The sequence below is a fragment of the Oryctolagus cuniculus genome, chromosome 12 (genome assembly GCF_051225735.1).
Source record: "Oryctolagus cuniculus isolate XC-2025 breed Fujian yellow rabbit chromosome 12, ASM5122573v1, whole genome shotgun sequence".
Lineage (NCBI taxonomy): Eukaryota > Metazoa > Chordata > Mammalia > Lagomorpha > Leporidae > Oryctolagus > Oryctolagus cuniculus.
This window is the reverse complement of record NC_142878.1, coordinates 9,542,636-9,563,347: the sequence shown is the minus strand read 5'-3', so window position 1 is coordinate 9,563,347 and position 20,712 is coordinate 9,542,636. Positions and strand designations below refer to the sequence as shown.

At 55.7% G+C, this 20,712-nt stretch overlaps 1 protein-coding gene across 2 annotated transcripts in view; it reads left to right on the top strand.

Moving 5' to 3' along the window:
- Positions 1-20,712, top strand: part of ADAMTS17 (ADAM metallopeptidase with thrombospondin type 1 motif 17) — a 269,013-nt gene that overhangs the window by 209,541 nt on the left and 38,760 nt on the right. For both annotated transcript variants that reach the window (XM_051822951.3, XM_089311139.1), the window contains 4 exons: positions 4,709-4,789; positions 13,344-13,501; positions 16,805-16,964; positions 19,071-19,206. In XM_051822951.3, coding sequence (XP_051678911.3) covers positions 4,709-4,789; positions 13,344-13,501; positions 16,805-16,964; positions 19,071-19,206 — 535 coding nt within the window. The remainder of the gene's footprint in view (positions 1-4,708; positions 4,790-13,343; positions 13,502-16,804; positions 16,965-19,070; positions 19,207-20,712) is intronic.

Genomic DNA, 20,712 nt, shown 5'->3' with positions numbered 1-20,712 from the left:
TTGTTTGAATAGACCCCTTTTTTTTCTAACACATTCATTGGTGGGTGAGTGTTGGGTTGTTTCCCCCTTTAGGGTACTGTGAATAGTGTGGGTGCAAACTTTTGTTTACACATTTTGGGTAGACAGAGGTTTCCGTTCGTTTCTCTTGTACGCATACCTGTTGGTGGAATTGCCGGGTCACACGGTCGGCTGCACCCGTCTGCATTTCTCCGCACGGAGCCAAGGTTCTGATTTCTCCACGTTCTCTCCAACCTTCTCCTTCCCCTGTTACACCTCGCTAGGTAGGAAGTGGTGCCTCCTCGTGGTGGTTTTGCTTTGCGTTTCCCTGGTGACCGATGACACCAGGCGTCTTGTTGAGTGCTTGTTGAGCATGGGCGTGCTTTCTTTGGGAGAAATCCTATTGAAATTCTTTGCCCATGTTTAGCTTGTGTTCTTTGTCATTTTCTTACTGAGTTAAAAGCATTCTTTATATTCTGGATTCAGTGCTTTTAGCAGGTAGATGACCTGGAGGTATTTTTTCCCAGTGAATGTGTTGGTCGTCTGTTCACTGTCTTGATGGTATCCTTTGAAGCATAGAGTTTTTGGTGGTGTTTTTTTTGTTGTTGTTGTTTTTTGTGTGTGTTTTTTTTTTTTTTTTTTTTTTTTTTTGACAGGCAGAGTGAGATAGAGAGACAGAGAGAAAGGTCTTCCTTTGCCATTGGTTCACCCTCCAATGGCCGCCGCGACCGGCGCGCTGCGGCCAGTGCACCGCGCTGATCCGATGGCAGGAGCCAGGTACTTCTCCTGGTCTCCCATGGGGTGCAGGGCCCAAGCACGTGGGCCATCCTCCACTGCACTCCCTGGCCACAGCAGAGAGCTGGCCTGGAAGAGGGGCAACCAGGACAGAATACGGTGCGCCGACCGGGACTAGAACCCGGTGTGCCGGCGCCGCTAGGCGGAGGATTAGCCTAGTGAGCCACGGCGCCAGCCAAGCATAGAGTTTTAAACTTTGATGTAATCCAGTCTGTCTGTTCATTCTAGTGCTTGTGCATTGGGTGTCATTTTTTAAAAAGCCATCGCCTAATGCTGGCTTATAAAGACCCCCATGTCCTAAGTGTTATCTCTTACACTTAGATCTGATCCATTCTGAGTAAATTGTTTTTCCTGGTATGATCTAAGATAGGAGTTCAACTTCATTCCTCTCCGCATGGATATCTGATTATCCCAAGAACGGAATGACTCACAGAGCAGCCCGGGCGAAGTGAGGGTAACTCCACGATTTCATTCAAGGATGAGGACAGTGAGCAGTAGTGTTTTTTATTTTATTATATTTCAGGAAGTATAATTCTCACAAGCCCGTCTCAAAAGGAACACACTTGGTACAGTAATTTATTAAAGAAACTGGCCAAAAAGAAAAAAAACCATGTAGCAGACATTAAATCTGTTCTCATGACGAAGACTAAAGCAGCTGCAGGAACAGCTTCAGCCAAAGGCAAGTGTGAGAGACGGATGGAGCGTGGAAATGAGGTCATTAGAGTCCACGTGGACGATCGGAAGGTCGGACGCTGTAAAACCGCCGATTTCCTCCTTTCAATACCCAAGGACCAGAATACCTCAGCTGAAAACTCACGTGCAGTGTCGATGTAAAGCTTACTTGACAACAGTAGAAGGAGACAGAAGTGATAATTGGCTGAAATTTATTACTAGAGGAGAGGACAAAGAAGTACAACCAACTGTGTACAGCACCACTGTTTGCCCACCTAAGGGACAAAAATGGGGTGGAAAGTATAAAAATGGAAGCTGGCGCTGTGGCATAGTGGGTAAAGCCGCTGCCTGTAGTGCCGGCATCCCATATGGGCACCAGTTGAAGTCCCGGCTGCTCCCCTTCCCATCTAGCTCTTTATGCACTGGGAAAGCAGTAGGAGATGGCCCAAGTCCTTGGATCCCTGCACCCACGTGGGAGACCCAGAGGAGGCTCCTGGCTCTTGGCTTCAGATCGGCACAGCTCTGGCCGTTGCCACCAATTGGGGAGTGACTCAGTGGTTGGAAGACCTCTCTCTCCTCTCTCTCTCTCTCTGTGTGTCTCTCTATCTGCCTCTCCTTCTCTCTCTGTGTAACTCTTTCAAATAAATAAATGAATCTTTAAGAAAAAAAGTACAAATAGGTAGAATAATAAAGAATAGGGAAATAAAGTATATAAGTAAATAAATCTTAAGAGATTACTTGCTCAACTCTGTAAATAAGTTTAAAAGCTATTTGAAGTAAATGATTGAAAAAATAAACTCCTAGTTGTGACTACATAATATTGAAAATCAGTGCAGATAAATTATTATAGAAGAAACATAGAAACACTTTTTATTAATGCAAGAATAATGTTGATACTAAAATCCATTCCAACAAAGAAAGCACAAAAATAATTGCTATTTTTGCAAATAAGGTTTCAGAAGTTCTATTGGCAAATAAAATTAAGCAGTATGCTAGGGTTTTGTTACTATTGCCAAATACTGTTTATTCTGGGCCTGTGGAGATGGTTTGCAATTAGGAAATATATTAACATAATGATGTCATGAACAGAGCAAGGGAAAAATAATTATGTGCTTAGATGCTGAGGAAGTGTATGGTAAAATTTAATTTAATTCCTAATAAAGCTCTTAAAATAATAAACACAGCTTCCTGAATTTAATGACGTCATACATACTATAAATTATGATATCATGCTGTATCATCTACACAGCCATGTAAATAACCCTGAACCATGTTCTGTTCAAAAGCCAAATACCATCAGCATCAGAAACAAAACAAGGACATCCAGTCTCACCAGGAATATTTATGGCACTCACTGATGCATCTGCATTCTTCCAGAAAAGAAAAACAAGACGATAACATTTGAAAAGAGTAAAATTATTCTGCGGCAGGGGATATTGTTATCCATCTTGAAAACCTAAGACGATCGACCTTGAAGTTCTTACAGATTGTAAGATTGTGTTGACCAGATGCAACATTGATGCACAAAACCCATAGCGTCTTGGTACAAATCAGTAAACTGGGGGAAGATAAATCGGGGTGCTGACGGGCCCTGAAGCGGGAAGCACAGAGCGCCTGCCGAGGTGGGGGCCGTGGACCTACAGGACACCAGGAACGGCTCAGCCGGGGAGAAAGGCCAGCCCTGGAGACGGACGGGTGCTGCAGCAGGCTGGCAGACCGTGGGTGCGGATCCTCCGAGGGTGGAAGGAAACAGTGAGCGCTAGAGGCAGGTACCCAGGATGCCCAGGGTGAGTGAAGACATGTCCAGATAACACGATCAGAGAGGCTCTACGGCAGCCGGGAGACCTGCACTCAGATGGCTCTCGTGGGCTAAGGAAGGACAGTATCCCAGGAGCACGCCCCGATGTGGAAGGGCGTGGTGGAGTGAGGAGGAAGACGGCGAATGGGATACTGGCCCCCACACTGTCTAAGCCACAATGAGCATAATCAGACTGCTTGGAGGACTTCGTATTATTTGGGAGAAAATCCGCGTGACAGCCTGAGAAGATGCACAGAGCATTTGACCAACTTCAGTGTCTTCACGGTGACAGCTCCTACCACAGCAGGATCAAAGAACTTCCGTAGCCTGGGGAATGCTAACGACCAGGGCCTCACCCACACGTCTTGTCCAGTGGAAGGCCTTTGGGAGCATTCCCACAGACGTCCAAGTAGGAAGGATGCTAAGATCTCACTTGACATACAGCGTGCATTTGTAAGTCCCAACCAGCAGCGTGAGAGGAGGAGGAAGACTGGGCAAGAAGAAGCAAACACTGACTCATTAGCTGTGGCACTGACCATCTCTGTTCCGGGCTCACGCATGGGCGGAGGAGGGCACAGGTCTCTGGGAGCCTCCCAGGCCACGTGCGACCTCTCAAGAAAGCAGGCAAACGCAGACACCCTTGGAGTTGCAGGAATGGCCAAAGGCAGTGGGAGGAAGGAATGGCGCACAGGCTGCAGATTGGTCACAGGGCAGATCTCTCAGCTTCGGCCATCCTCCCGTGGACATTCAGTGAAACGTGGACTGCAGCAAAGGGTGAAAGGGCCTCAGCAGCTGAGGGGGACCCGGGCACGCTTCCCTCAGGCCCCAGGGAGGCACCAGCACCTGCGCTCCAGGCTGCGTGGTTTCCCGGGCCTGAGGTGTCACAGGGCCCTGCACTGGGCAGCACAGACAACAGAAACTACCCCCCTTCAGCTCTTTAGTCGGAGGGCCTCGTAGCGTCCACAGGGCTGGTTCCCCTGAGGACCACGAGGGAGGCTCTGCCCCAGGCCCTTTGCCTAGCTTCTGGTGGTTTTTCTGGCCACCTTTGGTGTCCTTGGCTTGTGGGGACATCACCCACCTCCGAGTTCGCCTGCACGCCTGCGTCCACATCTCCCTTTTTATGATTATTCTCCTGTTGTACTCAGGGCTCGTCCTCCTCCATGAGCCCATCTTAACTAAAGAATCCACAAGGTCCTGTATCTAAATAAGGCCGCCTTCTAAGGCCTGCAGGCTGGGACCTCAGCATTTGCACTTCGGGGGTGGGAGGAATAGGCTTCAATCCATAACGAGCAAATGGTGTTGTCTGGGGACTAGGCAGCTCGGAGGTTCTGAGCCCACAGTCTCTGAAAGCACCCTGGGCCCGCGTGGGGAGTGGGGGTAGATCAGGTGGGGGAGGCTCTGACCCAGGGTGGAGGGTCCTCACCTGCGTGTCCTTTCTTGCCACAGGTTACATTGAAGCTGCTGTCATTCCGGCTGGAGCGCGGAGGATCCGTGTGGTTGAGGATAAGCCTGCCCACAGTTTTCTGGGTAACACATGATAATCAGATTCATTGTTTACGCTCTGCGAATTGGTTTTGGTGATTGGGCTGATGGTTCTCTCAGGTCACCCCAGCTTTCCACCTGCACTTTCACTGTCGTGTGTGAACCTTCAGAGTGGAACACACAGCACCGTCGTATTGGCCTGATATGGGGGTTGGGACAGGAATGAGCTGGGACCACTAGCCTTGGACAGGAAGAAAACTGGCAGAGAGTGGAGAAATTGGCAGGCATCCCGGTAGCATAGATTCCCGGAGTCCCCCCGGGCGAGTCCAGCCAGCTATTGCCCTGGCAGCAGCACGGGTCCATCACCCCGTCTGCAGGAACTCCCTGGGGGCTGTCAGTGGCTCTGCAGAGGACGTCCCTGCTGGAGAGAGCAGCCCTGAATCAGGTGGGAACCCACAAGGGCACTGGTTTTCACTAAGTTCTGTGCACCCAAAATTCCTAGTGGCCAACTGTTGACTCCAAGCATAAGCACCTGCGTCCACCCATAGACTTGGATCCATTCCAGGCTGTTCTTTGTTGCCTTCTGCAGCACCATGGTGAAAGTCCAGGAAGAATCCTTCCGCTAAGCCCCTTTCTGGGAGACAGGAGCCTCTGAGCATATCCCGGGCTCAGTTCCTGCCTCGTTAGAGGTCAGCCCAGCAAGGAGGCCTGGGGTGCAAGGACAGAGCACACGTGTCCTGTAGGCAGCCACGGGAGACATGGGGCTGCCTCTGGTCCAGGTCACGTGGGGTGGTACACGTGACACCCCGGGTCCCTCTGTGGGCCTAGTGCCACATCCCCATCGTGGGTTGTTGTCAAGCTAGAAGGGTCTGCTCTCAGGGTAGAGTTTCTCTGCCCGTGTGGCAGGGTGCTGTCTGAGATGAGAGAAAGGAGAGGAATGAGGGCGTGGCTTCTCTGGTTTGAAGTGCTGTAGGTGCCCACAAAGCCCTTTTATTCCAAGTCTTTGCATCACTGATAAGAAAAAAACTTACATCCCTGTCCACGCTCCCACCTTCGTGGGTGACAAAAAGCATCCAGCTTTTTCTTTGAAATGGTCTCTACTCAGAAATCTAATGAGAGACACAAAACAGACCTGAGTAGCAAGTTCACAGTGAAGGTGGCAGTCCTGCTGTTTGGGAGGAAACCCAAAGACACAGTGGGGCTCTGTGCACACCTGCCACAGGGATGCAGGAGAAGGCATAGCTCTCATCTCCAGGGGTCCCCGGCGGGTCCCCCGTGTCCCCAGACAGCTTCCATCGCCTCCACAGCCTTGTCACCTGCTGTCCCTGGCCTCCCTGAGGCTGTGACAGCTGATGGTGCTCCTGCTGTCAAGGTGGGGCCTCACTGGCCCTCAGGTCGACCTCCGTGTGGCTCTACAGCAGTTCCCCAGTGTCCTGAGTGGACACTGACCCAGGCAAGCTTGGCTGATCCGGCTGCACCCCACAGATGGAACGGTGCCTGCAAACGCTGGCTACCGCAGGGCCTTGTGCACTTCCGGCACCTTCTCGCTCTCTAGTCCACCCGAGGAAGGTGGGTCAGCTTCACCAGCATTCGCATCGGAAGCCGAGTCCAGCTGAGCACCGCCACGCTCACTTACGGGGAGCACACTGGGTTAGTGGCTGGGCTGGCCCCCCACTCACTGAGCAGCCTGCAGTTTGTGGGGCCTCCCAGAAAAGCTACCAGGTGCTCAGTCACTGTCATGGCCAACGGAAGTGTGCGTGCTGGGGAGTGCACGTGACCTCTGCCCCTTGTCCCTTCACCGTGTGCATTCCAGAGAGGCCAACCCCTGTCCCCAGGAGGCTGGCTCCCCAGAAGCACTGTGCCTCCGTGGGAGAGTAGACTTCTTCTCCAGCCCCTTATCTCACTCAGAAAATCTTAGGCCCAGTGTCCCAGGGCCTTGCAAGTGGTCAAGAGTGAGCCTGAAGGTGGTCCACACTCGCTGTTTCTGAAGTGAGTTCAAGCACTCGGGGCTGGGTGCTTGGGAAGTCAACCCCGAGGAGCTGAATCACTCTCCAATTTGCTGGGAGCACTTCCTGAGCAACCTGCCCCGCCTGCCTCCCTCCAGCCCGCGCCGGCTGGCTTGCGGCTAGAACCACCTGGAACAGGAAACGCCTCTGCATTCTCTCCGTGGCTGAGCGCAGACTCCGAGCGGGAGTGGAAAGAGCTGACTCGCTGCCCGGACTAGAAGCCGGCTGACCGTGGGTCAGGTCTTCCAGCTGAAAGAGAGAGAGGGAGATGTCCGCATGGAGAGGCATAGGCCAGGACGGACAGGAACGAGGCGCACGCAGCCCCGGGGGGCAAGCCAGTCGGGCTTTGCTCTGCCGCGGTTGCAAAGGGAAGTGAGCCCGCTCGCCAGCGGCTGAGAGGCTGCTGAGCGAGCTCCACGCCCGCACACGCTCCCTGATGGTGGACGCTGGTTTAGAGCATCCAGCCTCTGGCCCAGGCGGGACCACAAGGGCCAGCCTTCCTCACTGGCGAATCTGCGCTTCAGACATCATAGATGGAGAGCCGAATCCCGCGGGGATTCCTGTGTTCTCAGCCTCGTTATTTGTCTGTAAGATCAAAGCATTTTTACCACCGGACTGACCCGGCGTGTCCTCTCTGAACGCACAGTTTTAAGAAGCAACCTCAGGATGCGTGTACGGGGCGCTCGCTGGCCCTGAGGACCGAGCCCCAGGGAGGGGCCTCTTCCCGAGAACGCAGCTGCCAGCAGGTGCGAGAGCAGCCGGAGCGCCCGCGCTTCTGTCTCTGGGGCTGCCGGCCCCATGAAGCCATTGTGCATGTTGGACCCCTCGCTGGACCCCCCTGTCTGCTGTGATGTCCCACCTGGTCCTGAGGCTGAGGCCTCACCCTTTGCGAGGGGCTGTCACCCACAGCAAGTTCCACTGTCCTGGCCTGCAGGGCGGCAACTTGGAAATTTTCAGTCTTGCCAAGTTACACCAAAGTCGAAGAAGCGGGAGCCGACCCTGCGCCTCTCGGAACCGCCGGTCTCCGCTCCGAGCCCTGCCTCTACGTCTTCATGCTTCTGAGAGGTGCACGGACGAGGGTCCTCCAGCAGCCCCGAGACGGGGCCAGGCACAGGGGATGCTGCAAATGCAGGGCCCATGTGCTGGCAGCTGCTGGGGAGGGAGCAGCCAGCAGTGCTGGGGGTGCAGTGTGTGTTCTTCTGGGCGCCCTAAGCACCGCCCCACCTCCGGCCCACTCCCTCCCCAGCCACGTTGTGATGGTGCATGCTTTGCGCCCCTCTGCAGCTCTGCCCAGCTCCTCTAGAGCGTGAAGACCTGCTCGGGACTCCTGAGTAGCCCGTGAGAACCCAGTGCGCACAGACCTCACCTGCTGCTTGTTCACACGTGTCGGGTGGAGAACTTGAGTCCATGTGGCAAAGGGCTTCACACCTCAGGGAGCACCAGGCACCGTAAATCCGAGCTGGTTCCACAGGGAGCTGGTGGTCACCCGTGTCCCACCCCCCCCCCAGCTGGTGTGTTCCTGGCTGCCATCAGCGGCTGACCGAGGTTAGCCCATAGCCACAGCCTCTCTCCCGATTCCTTGACCACACCCTGTAACTCCTCCAAGGGCTCCCTGACCCACGCCACGAGCCAATTCCTGAAGACTCGCCCCTCCTGCGCTGAGGACAAGGACAGTGAGATCCCGCTGTGGTGGGCAGAGGGTGGCACAGCCCAGGCTGCAGGCGGCCTGACCTCCACGTTCAGTGGCAGTAGCTGCTGTGCCTCCCCGGGCCGTTGTGCAGAGACCCTGCGCGTGGCTTTTGAACGGCCGCCGGGTGCACCCCCTGTCGTGTTCCAGGCCTTTCTACTCTTGACTCCAGTGTGTGCAGTGCAGCAGGTGACTTCGATGCTTCCACAGGGCCGAGCAGGTGCGACACGCAAGGCCAGGTGGGAGCGTGACACCTGGGCGGGAAGACAGTGCTGCGAAGGAGCAGAGTGAGGGCCTGCACTGGGCCTGCACGTCGGGGGAGCTGCTGGGGGCATTTCTTGGACCCCAAAGCAGTGATTTTCCCCTCCGACTTCTTTGCCCTCGTCACGATTCCTTTTTTTTAAAGACCAAACTCCACAGCACAGTGTGAGTGCTGCACCCGGGGGCTGAAAACCACGTTATAGCGAAGTCTCTCGCCGTCCTGGCGTCCCTCCCCCTGGGGGCTTCCCGCCACATGCAGGCTGACCCAGGCTCACGCCAGGCTCTGGACCACACTGTGGGAAGACAGCTGGCTCTCCTCAAGGTGACGCCAAGCCCCGATGTCAGAGTTGGAGGACTGGGACGAGACGCGTTCTCCAGGGAAACCCCGGGTGCTGTGCCCTGGAGACCTAGGTGCCAGGTGGCAGGCGGTGGGGGTTCACAGGGAGCACAAAGCAGGAACAGGTCAGGGCCCACCTCCCAGACGTCCGGCCACGGCCCAGGGCAGTCAGCTCGGGTCCACTCGACGCACGTGGCTGATGGAGCTGCCTGGCTCCATGGGTGGGCCGAGGCAGGGAGGGCTGCCACCCCACGCCCCTCTGCGCTTTGTGGGGGGAGTGGGTTCTCAGGAATGGGTGCGGCTTGGCAGAAACTCTTGGCCCGACTCTGGCTGCTGCGTGTGGGGCACCCCCAGTGCCCAGGCATCCTGGCCCCCAGCCCATGGCACTGCCCTCTTCCCCATCTCCCCGCTTCACCTCTCGCCGCCTATTCCCAGCCAGAGCTCTGCAAAGCTGTTCCTCCCCCTTCCTCTTATTTCTCCCCACAAGGCAGAAACACCCCCAGCCCCTCTCCTCCCTGCTTGTCTTGCAAGCTCGGCTAGGGTGCCTCTTCCAGGAAGCCTTCCCAGCTTCTCCCATTCCTGCTCCCCACACACACCCCTGGGCCCTGGAAGCAGCTGAGGAACTGGCATCAGGCGTGTGTCTGTCTTCCTTCTGGAAGACTGTGAGCTCCATGCGCGCAGGGGCTGCGTGTGTCTCCAGCCCCCAGCTCAGAGACCCTCAGCCAGGCACGCACCTGCTGTGCCACGGGCTGCCCTGCTGGGGTTTCTGTGCATGTCTTAGAGGGCTCTGGCCCCTCCTCCTTTCTGGATGCTTCTTCCCACCCCACCCCTCCCCCATTCCTGAGACCAGATGCCCACATGCATATGCAAGAGATGGTTTTCCAGACCAGCAAGCACCCTGCAGCCGGCACGTGGATTCCCCAGTGGTTAATGCGACCAAATCTGTTCAGGTGATGAGCTCCCTGGAAACTAAGGTTTTCTATAAGGACACAGAACGTGAGACCTGAAGTTTGTTCTCTTTAAAAACAGGCCTTACTTTTGCACGTTTCAGCATTCTGCATAAACAGCTGGACTGACGCTGTAGCCCAAAGAAGGGGGGATGGGGAATGGTCATGGGGACAGGTGTGCTGGGCTTGGTCCGCAGCCAGGTGCTCGTCTGTGAGGGGAGAAGTCACCCCAAGGGCTCTGCCTCAGTAAGCAGCATGCAGCGGCTGGGGCGGAGGCTGGGCTCACCGAGTGTAGACTGAGTGGGACTGGGGGCTCCGGCTGTGGGGGACCAAGGGCCCTGGGGTCTCACTCTGCACAAGACTCTGGGACCTGGCTCTCATTTCTTGTCCTTTGCAACTTTCCCCTAAAGGCCAGAGTAGCTTCTCATTAGTTTTTTTTTTTTTTTAAATAAGAACAAAAACCAGACTTTCACTTCAGGGTAATGGCATGCACTCTCCTGCCCGGGGGAGAGGCAGACGAAGCTGCAGGTGGGCACCGCACTGTCAGGCCGCACCTGTGCCGAGGGCCAGTCAGCAACACCAGGACTCCTGTCCCCTGTATTTCATGGGGGCAGAGGTTGAGCAAGCACATGGGTGAGACGGAAGCCCACAGATCCGGGGTGTGGGAGCTGCCCCCACCCCACTCCTGCCTACCCTGCCCCCACACAGCTGCCCAGTGTGACAGCCACATGGGGGGATGCAGCTGGGGTCCTCAGAGACCTTGGAGTTAGACACCCTGTTTCAAAAGCTCCATGAGTAAAACAAATGGATGCGTTTTGCCAGAGCAACAGAACCTGTTTCTGTAGCCTTGGACACATTAGAATAGAATTAATCCAGCAGGTGGAAAAGCGTCTACTGGGGGGATTGGCAAAGTTCCACTGGGCTGTGCTTGTCTCCCTTGCCCCTTGCTTTTTTCCCCCAAAAGAAACCTTTTATTTAATGAGTACAAATTTCATAAGCATAACTTTGGGAATACAGTGATTCTTCCCACCATACCCACCCCCCCACTCCTACCCCACCCCTCCTCCTCCTTTCCCTCCCTCTCCTACTCCCAGTCCCATTCTCCATTAAGATTCATTCTTAATTAACTTTATACACAGAAGACCAATTCTATACTAAGTAAAGATTTCAACAGTTTGCACACAAACACACACACACACACACACACAAAACTGAGAACAAGTTTTACAGTTAGTTCTCATAATATATCTCATTGAGGACAGAAGTCCTGCATGGGAAGTAAGTGCACCGTGACTCCTGTTGTTAATTTAACAATACTCTTATGTATGATGTCAGTGATCACCTGAGGCTCTTGACATGAGCTACCAAGGCTATGGAAGCCTTTTGAGCCCACAAACTCCGAGAGTATTTAGACAGGGCCATAGCAAAGTGAAAGTTCTCTCCTCCCTTAAGAGAAAAGTACATCCTTCTTTGATGGCCACTTCTTTCCACTGGGGTCTCCCTCACAGAGATACTTCATGTAAAACATTTTTTATTTGCCACAGTGTTTTGGCTTTCCATGCCTGAAATGCTCTCACGGACTTTTCAGCCAGACCAGAATGCCTTAAGGGCTGATTCTGAGTTCAGAGTATGATTTAAACGATTGTCATTCTATGAGTCTGCTGTGTGGACTGCTTCCCGTGTTGGAACATTATCTCCTTTTTAGTTCTATCTATTGTTATTACCAGATACTTGGTCTTATTTATATGATCCCTTTAACAGTTTCCTAGCTATATGATCACTTTAGTTTTGTTTTTTTTTTTTTTTTTTTTTTTTTTTTTTTTTTTTTTTGACAGGCAGAGTGGACAGTGAGAGAGAGAGACAGAGAGAAAGGTCTTCCTTTGCCGTTGGTTCACCCTCCAATGGCCGCCGCGGCTGGCGCGCTGCGGCCGGCGCACTGCGCTGATCCGATGGCAGGAGCCAGGAGCCAGGTGCTTTTCCTGGTCTCCCATGGGGTGCAGAGCCCAAGCACCTGGGCCATCCTCCACTGCACTCCCGGGCCACAGCAGAGGGCTGGCCTGGAAGAGGGGCAACCGGGACAGAATCCGGCGCCCCGACCGGGACTAGAACCCGGTGTGCCGGCGCCGCTAGGCGGAGGATTAGCCTAGTGAGCCGCGGCGCCGGCCCTATATGATCACTTTAACACTTACTATGGTCACTTTAACACTTAAGGTGATATTCTTGGGGCCGGTGCCATGGCTCACTTGGTTAATCCTCTGCCTGCGGTGCCAACATCCCATGTGGGCGCCAGATTCTAGTTCCAGTTGCTCCTCTTCCAGTCCAGCTCTCTGCTGTGGCCCAGGAAGGCAGTGGAGGATGGCCCAAGTGCTTGGGCCCTGCACCCCATGGGAGACCAGGAGAAGCACCTGGCTCCTGGCTTCAGATTGGCACAGCTCCAGCCGAAGCAGCCATTTGAGGGTTGAACAAATGGAAGAAAGACCTCTCTCTCTCTCTCTCTCTCTCTCTCTCTCTCTCTCTCTGTCTAACTCTATCTGTCAAATAAGGGAAAAAAAGGGATGGTATTCTTACCACCCAGCTTAAAGGAATTTGGGGTCCCATGGCAAATTTTTAAACTGTATCCTTAGAAGTAAGTCCATAGGAGTGTATGCAGAACTATACAGCTTTACAGTTACAAACTTCCTCCTCCCTCTCTTACTCCCACTCTTATTTTTTACTGAGATCTATTTTCTTTTGTTAAAATTTATTTTATTTATTTATTTGAAAGACAGAGTTACAGAGAGAGATAGAGACAGAGAGAGAGGTCTTCCATCTGCTGGTTCACGCCCCAAATGGCTGCAATGGCTGGAGCTGAGTCCATCCGAAGTTGGGAGCCAGGAGTTTCTTTCTGGGTCTCCCACGTGGGTGCAGGGGCCCAAGGACCTGGACCATCTTCCACTGCTTTCCCAGGCCACAGCAGAGAGCTGGATTGGAAGTGGAGCAGCCGGGACTCGAACCAGCGCCCATATGGGATGCCAGCACTTCAGGCCGGGACTTTAACCTGCTGCGCCACAGTGCTGGCCCCTGAGATCTGTTTTCAATTGAGTTTATACACATACGATTAACTCTGTTAAGTAAAGAGTTCAACAAATAGTATGAAGAAGAGAAACACAGGAGCTGCCATGGGGCTGGAAGGTGACGCCACCGGTGATGCCACCGTCCTGGCAGCCCTCCCGGGTCTCCCTGTGAGCCAGGGCTCTGTTCTCAGTGCACGGAAAGCCCCCTCCTCACATGTCATGCCTCCCTCTCAGCCACTCGGGACCTCCCGGATTCTGCTTAAAGACAGGCGGGGCCCCCTGACTCGCCGACTTGCAATTTTCTCTAGCTCTCAAGGACTCTGGCGAGAGATCCATCAACAGCGACTGGAAGATCGAGCTGCCGGGAGAGTTCCAGGTCGCAGGCACGACAGTCCGCTACGTGCGAAGGGGCTTGTGGGAGAAGATTTCCGCCAAGGGGCCCACCAAAACGCCGCTGCACCTGATGGTAATTTCCCACGTTGTCCCGTCCTGAGATGTGCAACCCCAGCAGGCCCCCAGGGTCCATCTCGGGGTGCGTTAGGCCCCCAGCACCCACAGGGATGGGTTCCAGGACCCCTGCAGATACCCAGCTGGCAGGTGCTCAACTCCTGCCCTGCGCTCTCCCCATCTTTTCTGTCTAACCCCTCCCACCGCGTGTTTCAGCGGAAGCTTCCTTGAGTCCTCACTGGCAGAGCTGCTGTCATTTTGTGTCTTTGTTTTTAAATATTGATTTACTTATTTGAAAGAATTACAGAGAGACAGAGAGATCATCCACCCCTGGTTCACTCCCCAAATGGCTGCAACCGCTGAAGCTGGGCCAGGCTAAAGCCAGGAGCCAGGAGCTTCTTCTGGGTCTTCCACATGGGTGCAGGGGCTGAAGCACCTGGGCCATCTTCCACTGCTGTCCCAGGCTCATTAGCAGGGAGCTGGGTCAGAAGTGGAGCAGCCAGGACATGAACCAGCTCCCGTATGGGACAGCTTGACCTGCCACACCACAACGCTGACCCCTCCTATCAGTTTTGAGAAGGAACTGCCTCCAGGGAGGACGTGCTTAGCCAGGTGGGCAGTAGCCGGGGAGACTTGGCGCCATTAGGCAGACAGCCCTTCTGCTTACCAGAGGGCGGGCTGTGCAGACCAGCTGCACAGCTCTCCTGTCCAGGCTGACAATGAACTGTTGACTCCGTGCCCAAGCCGGATGAGTGCAACATCGCTCAGCTCTGCGGGTCAGCTTGCAGCAGGCATCGGGAGTGAGGAAGGAGCCTCAGGTTCCATGATCTGTTTATTCCACAGGTGCACTTGAGTCACCTGTGCAGTGGGGCCTGGCCGGGTGCCACTGTCTTATCTGTTATCTCAGACAGGACTTTGTGAGGCCACTCTTGTCCTCCTTCATCCTTTTAAACAAAGACCCTCCTCAAGGTCTAGGAATGAGCGCCCAGCTGCGGATCGCTCCCGATTATTGATTCCAAAGAGCAGGATTAACGGCAGCACGTGTGCCGGTAACAAGAGCGCGCTTCGTGCTCGGAGTCTCCGCTTGGTGATTCTTTTTCTGAGATCCTCTGTGATCTCTGGCAACCCCTGCAGCTGTGGAGGATTAGGTGACGCCCAGATTTCCTGGCCCCCACCCAGGGACGGCCCCTGGGGAGACCGACTCTGCCCGTGAGCAGCGCACTCCGCGTGGGTGACAGTGCCCGTGCATTCCTGACTCGTGCGACAGGAGCCACAGGGAAGGCTGTCAGTGCAGGTGCACTCGGCCCAGGAAATCCTCTGCAAATACCCTCCTGCACGCACGTTTCTGGGCCTCTAACACCTGCGCGTGAGCCGTTTCTCTGGGGTGAGACTGTTTCCTGCACAATGTCAGTAGAGCAGATCTCTCCACTCTAAGTTAGAAACAGTTCTTGGGAGGAGCTGAGAGGGGGCAGGGACAAGATAAGCCCACCGCAAGCATCACCTGCACATCCGCTTTCTCCGGCAGACACCAGGATAAGCCCATTCCCCTTCTGTGCCCAGAGCTTTCGCAAGCTGAGCAGGCCGTCCCTGATAAAGCCGAGCTATGGCCGGATCATCCAGGCCACGGCAGACCACCGGGAGCACACAGCCACCGCCTCGGCTGCACCCTCAGCCCTCAGGCAGTATCGACGGCTGTTCTTTCTGGAAGCAACACTGTCACTTCAAGTTCTAAACCTCGGAGTGAGACGCGCCCCTTGGCCTCCGTGTGGAAGCCACTGTCCTACCACTGGGGTACACGCGTGCTGGCAGAGCCAGGTGCACCCAGAGTCATGGGGACCTGACTAGAAACCAGTTACACACACACACAAACACACACACACGTTGTATGTGCCTTCAAAGTTGCATGAAATTGGTTTCATGTGGATGCTCTATTCACCTTATTCCCATACTAAGATAACAAAGATCTCCTTTAAAGATTAGTTTAAAAAAAAAGCAAAAAGAGGTGCTTGCCCAAATGCATTACTGCAAGCCTGTCTGTCTAGCTCGTAGCACCCCCACCCCACCCCACCCCTCAGCCTTGGTGGCGAGAGGTGCTCAGGAGGGAAGCTGGCTGTTGTCACCTGGCAAACATTCCACCTGGCCTGCCCCATCATGCTCTCTGTGTCCTTAGCTCCTGCTGGCCTCTTTCCCCAGCCGTCTTGAGCCAGAAGTGGATGTGCCAGCTGCTTAGACCCAGGAGCACCCACTGATTCCAGGCTTAGCCTTAGGTGCATTATCCATGGCCAGGCCTCCTGAAGCTCCTCCAGGAAGTCTTGTTTGGCACCTTCGTGTCTGCAGGAACAAAGCTGATAGTGCACCTGCTGGCCTCACAGAGCTTGGCACGTGCACGCCCAAAGTAAAGACCCACCCATTCTTTACACCCCGCGGGATTGCAGACCCAAGGGTCCCTCCCCCCACCTGCCCTCCACTCCCAGGTTTAATCACAGAGCCAGGCCTCTGCCACTCCTGGCCATGGTCATCCTGGTGTTCAGGGCAGCAGGACAACTCAGGAACCCTGCGACTCCCCACAGTTCCCGAGGCACGCTGTGTTCTGCCTTCAGGCGTGCCTGACTCTGATCATCCGATCTGTATCAGGGAAGTGAAGGGAACTAATCATTTAAAAACAATTTTTAAAGAGGAGAGACAGAGATCTTCCATCCACTGGTTCTCTCTACAGATGGCCGCAATGGCTGGGGCTGGGCCAGGCTGAAGGCAGGAGCTAGACTGAAGGCAGGAGCTAGACTGCAGGCAGGAGCTTGTTCTGGGCCTCCCACGTGGGTGCAGGGGCCCAAGGACTTAGGCCATCCTCCACTGCTTTCCCAGGAGCGTAGCAGGGAGCTGGATCAGAAGCAGAGCAGCCAGGACTTGAACTGGCGCCCAGATGGGATGCTGACAATGCAGACAGCAGCTCAACCCGCTGCAGCGCCGGCCCCGCAGTACTCATTTTCAAAGAAGTAGGGTAGCCCCGCCTGCCCCCAGGACGCCTTTCCAGGTGGCAGTGCTGCCGTTGTCTGTAAAGGCAGCTCCATGGAGGGTGGGGGCAGGGAATGTGCACTTTCCCTGCACGAGCAGCTCATGCAGTGAGCATCCACAGGTTCCCTCCCTGCCCCCAAACTCCTCGTCTAATGGGGTCTCTGGAGTAGACAGGAGCAGAGCTTCCTGCTGGTGGTTTGCACCTGCACAACTCCAAGTGGAGGCCCGGAGGACTCCAAGGCCAGGAGCCAGGAGCTACCCAGGCTTTCGCTCCGTGTCAGCACGGCCCTTCATCTTGCTGCTGGTCCAGGTGCTGCTATTTCATGACCAGAACTACGGGATTCATTACGAATACACCGTTCCTGTAAACCACACGGCTGAGAACCAGAGTGAGCCGGCGAAGGCGCAGGACTCTCTGTTCATCTGGACCCACAGTGGCTGGGAAGGGTGCAGCGTGCAGTGTGGAGGAGGTGAGCTGCGGGGCTGGGGCACGCGGGAAGGGTGAGTTAGGGACACGCTGCTGCCTGTTTTCCCAGGGGAGCCTAGCCACATCTGGTGAGTCTCCCTGCTGGACCCCTGGGCAGGCTCATTCCCGTTCCCTCGCCACAGAGTTGAGCCCACCCACCCCCTCCATGGGGTGTGAGGTCTGACCTCTGACTTCCACGTGGCAACTTCATCCTCTTGTTAGCAACAGGTCGACCTTCAACTGTTGCTGCTTGGCAGGAGGTCACCAGATGTCTCTGCCCATTCCTAAGTATCCTTGGCTCTTGGTCATCAGAGGCAGGACATAATGGAAAGAAAATAATACTACAGGTCAGGTGCAGTGCCCCCCCCCCCGCCCCCAGCATGAGCCCTGACCACACAGCTGCCCCATCTACCACCTCAACACATAACTGGGCCTCCTGGGTTTTCTCGCCTCGAAGCAGGTAGATCATCCCTCACACCTGCTGTGGGGACTGTGGGGAGCCAGAGGTTATCAGGCTGCAAGGGTCAGCAGGGGCCAAAGGGTGGGCATTGAGGGGCAGCAGCAGCAAGGGGGTGGCCACGGCTTAGCTCAGCACGACTGGTCGCCCCAGCGGGGCTGGTGGCAGGCTCCTGGGAGGTGGGCACAGGAAGGGTGGGTTATGATGGACACAGAGTTTTGTCAGAAGGTCAGCCTGGGCTCTGGGTGCCACCCCGGGGGGGGTCCACAGGATGGAACCTGGGCACAGCCCGTCCCACCCCACCCTGGGCAGCTGCTAACCCCTGAGATGGATTTGTCAGCATGGAACCGGCTGTTTGCCTTGTGAGACTCATCTCAGTTTGCCTGGGAGGGGCCAGCCGCAGGTGACCGAGCCCGTCGGATGCTGCTGGTGTCGGCTGGGAGCCTGGCTGACCGCCCTGGTGCTCTCAGCCTCTCCCTGGAGCGCCCTCAGCCCTGTCCTTTGCCTGCCCTGTGTCTCAGTCCCTGCCCCGGTCCTCCAGCTGCCCCTCCGTGCCGATGGCCTTCTCACCTCCGGACCCAGCCAGCGCCTGGAACTCGGAGAGCAGCCGGACCTGCTCGTGGGCAGCTTGCTGCAGACTAAGCCTGGCCCAGACTGGGGAGGTCGGGGGCTCCCCCGGGTCTGGGAGGGTGGCACCTGTTCTGTTGCTGTCGTGGACATCAGTGCCTCCCCACTACCAATGCAGGACCTCTGCCAAAGCTGCAGGATGCTTGGGGCCGGTGGGGGTGGGGGTCAGGTGCTAAGTGCTTGCTGTGGGCAGCAGAAGTGAGGGTGGAACTCAGCACAGTTCTGAGTCTGCCCTACGTGATGGATGCCCCAGGAGAGAGAACCAGCAAGGAGTCCGGGATCCTGGCGGCCATGCCGCCTCCCCTGTCTGTCCTGCGTTCCCGGTCTCTCCCGCTGCTGGAGCCCAAGGACTGAGACGCCTGCCAGGCTCCCCCCGGGCGCTCTACAGCTGTGCGTTTATGTCACCCATCCCGAGTCACAAGGAGGAAACTGAGGCTGAGACCCAGACAGCCTGGCTCCAGGGGCCACCTCCTCGCGGCCCGTGTCTCCGTCTCCCTGACACAGTCGCGGCTGTGCAGTGCCGCAGGGCTGACAGCTGAGCCGGGCAGCCTAACAGCAGGTGAGGCTGAGGCCTGAGTAGCAGTGGGCAAGCCAGACAGCTGTGGACGGGCTCTGGAACATTCTCGCCTGGTGAGCAGGCCCTGCCCCCACTGTCCCCTACCTGCCAGCACTTGGTCAGCAGTCCCCGTCCTCGGTGAGGGCCGACGTGCAGAGAACCTTCACTGAAACCAGGCCCCCTGCAGACTCCAGACACCAAAACACTGACCATCTCCGGTGGAAAGTAAGAGAGTTTTGGCCTCAGCTGCTCTGAGCTGTTGCTGCGCTCTGACAACCCCCCCCCCCCCCAACACACACACACACACTGACCCTGCCGCGTCTCGGCCACCATCAGCTCTGACGTTACGGTTCTGACAGCCGGCCGCAGTCACAGAGCAGTGGTCGCTCTGAGCCCCCTCCAGAAGCGTGGCCGCGTGGCCTCCCCGGGGGTGTGGCTGCAGTGGCTCAGCTCCCCGCATTTGCTTCCAGGGGAGCGCAGGACGGTCGTGTCGTGCACGCGGATTGTCAACAAGACCACCACGCTGGTGAATGACAGCGACTGCCCCGCAGCGAGCCGCCCGGAGCCCCAGGTCCGGAGGTGCAACACACACCCGTGCCAGTCCCGGTAAGGAGCTGCATGGTCTCGCGAGGGTAGGTGATGATGGGGGGGCGGTGCCGGGCACAGTGGTGCCCACTTAGTGCCCCAGGGCTGCTCCGTGCCATGTTCTGGTGACTTCTACATCCTGAAAAGACCAGATTCTCCCAGCTGAGCCCAAATTCTGATGGAGAAAATGTGTCCAGTCCCAACAGGAAGGTGTCTCATCAGAACCATTACTAAGTGGCACACAGAGAAACGAGCTATTGCCACACACTTTGAACTTGGACCTGTCAGCTCCCCCAAATTCCTTTTTCTTTCCTTCTTTGTTTAGAGATTTATTTATTTCTCTGAAAGGCAGAGTTATAGAGAGTTGGGGGCGGGGGAAGAGAGAGAATGAGAATATCATCCACTGGTTCACTCCCCAAATGTCCACAGCATCAGAGGCTGGGCCGGGCCAAAGTCAGGGGCCAGGAAGCCCTATCCGAGTCTCCCACGTGGGAGGCGGGGCCCAGGCATTTCTGCCTGCCTTCACTGCTTTCCCAGGTGCATTAGCAGGGAGCTGGTTCAAAAATGGAGCAGCTGGGACTCGAACTGGTGCTTAGATGGGACGTGAGTGTTGCAGGCAGTGGCTTAACCCGCTGGGCCACAGTGCCGCCGCCCCCCAGATTTCTTTTTCCTGAAGGAGGTTGAAGTAGATGTTAGGGTCCAGGCGCCCAGCGGGGGAGCACACACACAGGTTGGTGCGTGTGGCTGGAATCAACACCAGTGTGTACATGTCATGGTGCTAATTGTGTCGGATTTGCCAGGACTCTGTCCCAGCCACACTGCCCACACGTCCTGGAGCGACCTCTCGGGTGCTGGTGGGTAAGGTCTCCCCGCCTCCTGTGACTTCAGCGGGGCCGTGTGCAGAGCGCTGGCTCCGCCACGCCACGCAGGGCTGCCTGCGCCCCCACTCCACTCGAGTCCAGGTGAATGCTTTGGTCTGGCTCTGAGTGCCGCTCATGTCCTTTCATTCCATTTTCCAAGAACTTTTTTGAAATGCCTTCATACATACATATTAACACACATATATGTACATGCACACGCACATCTCAAATGTCGTACATCCATGCAGAATATGCATAGACATGTACAGCTATTGCGTACACGTGTGTGTATTTACATGCACACATGTGGACAGTGAAGTTTGAGTTGCTGCACAGTGTGTCCCAGTGCTCGTGAGACTCGCCTAAGACCCCGTGGTTACGTGGTCTCGGGCTGGCAAGGGGATGCACAGTCTGACCTGCGAAGACCGCGTTTGGGTAGGGGGGCGGGGTTTCGAGTTGTGTGAGGCCTGGGGAGCCAATGGCTGCGTCAGAGGAGGTGGGCCTGATTGAAGGACAGAGCCCGGAACCGGAGCCCGGTGCTGTGAATGTTGGCAGCCCAGCGTGGATCCTGGCGCCGTGGGAGAGGCGTCCTGTGTCACTGTTACGCCTTGACCTTTGCCACGACAGGGATGTTTCCTTTTCCCCCTTTAATCTCCTGATCCCCCTT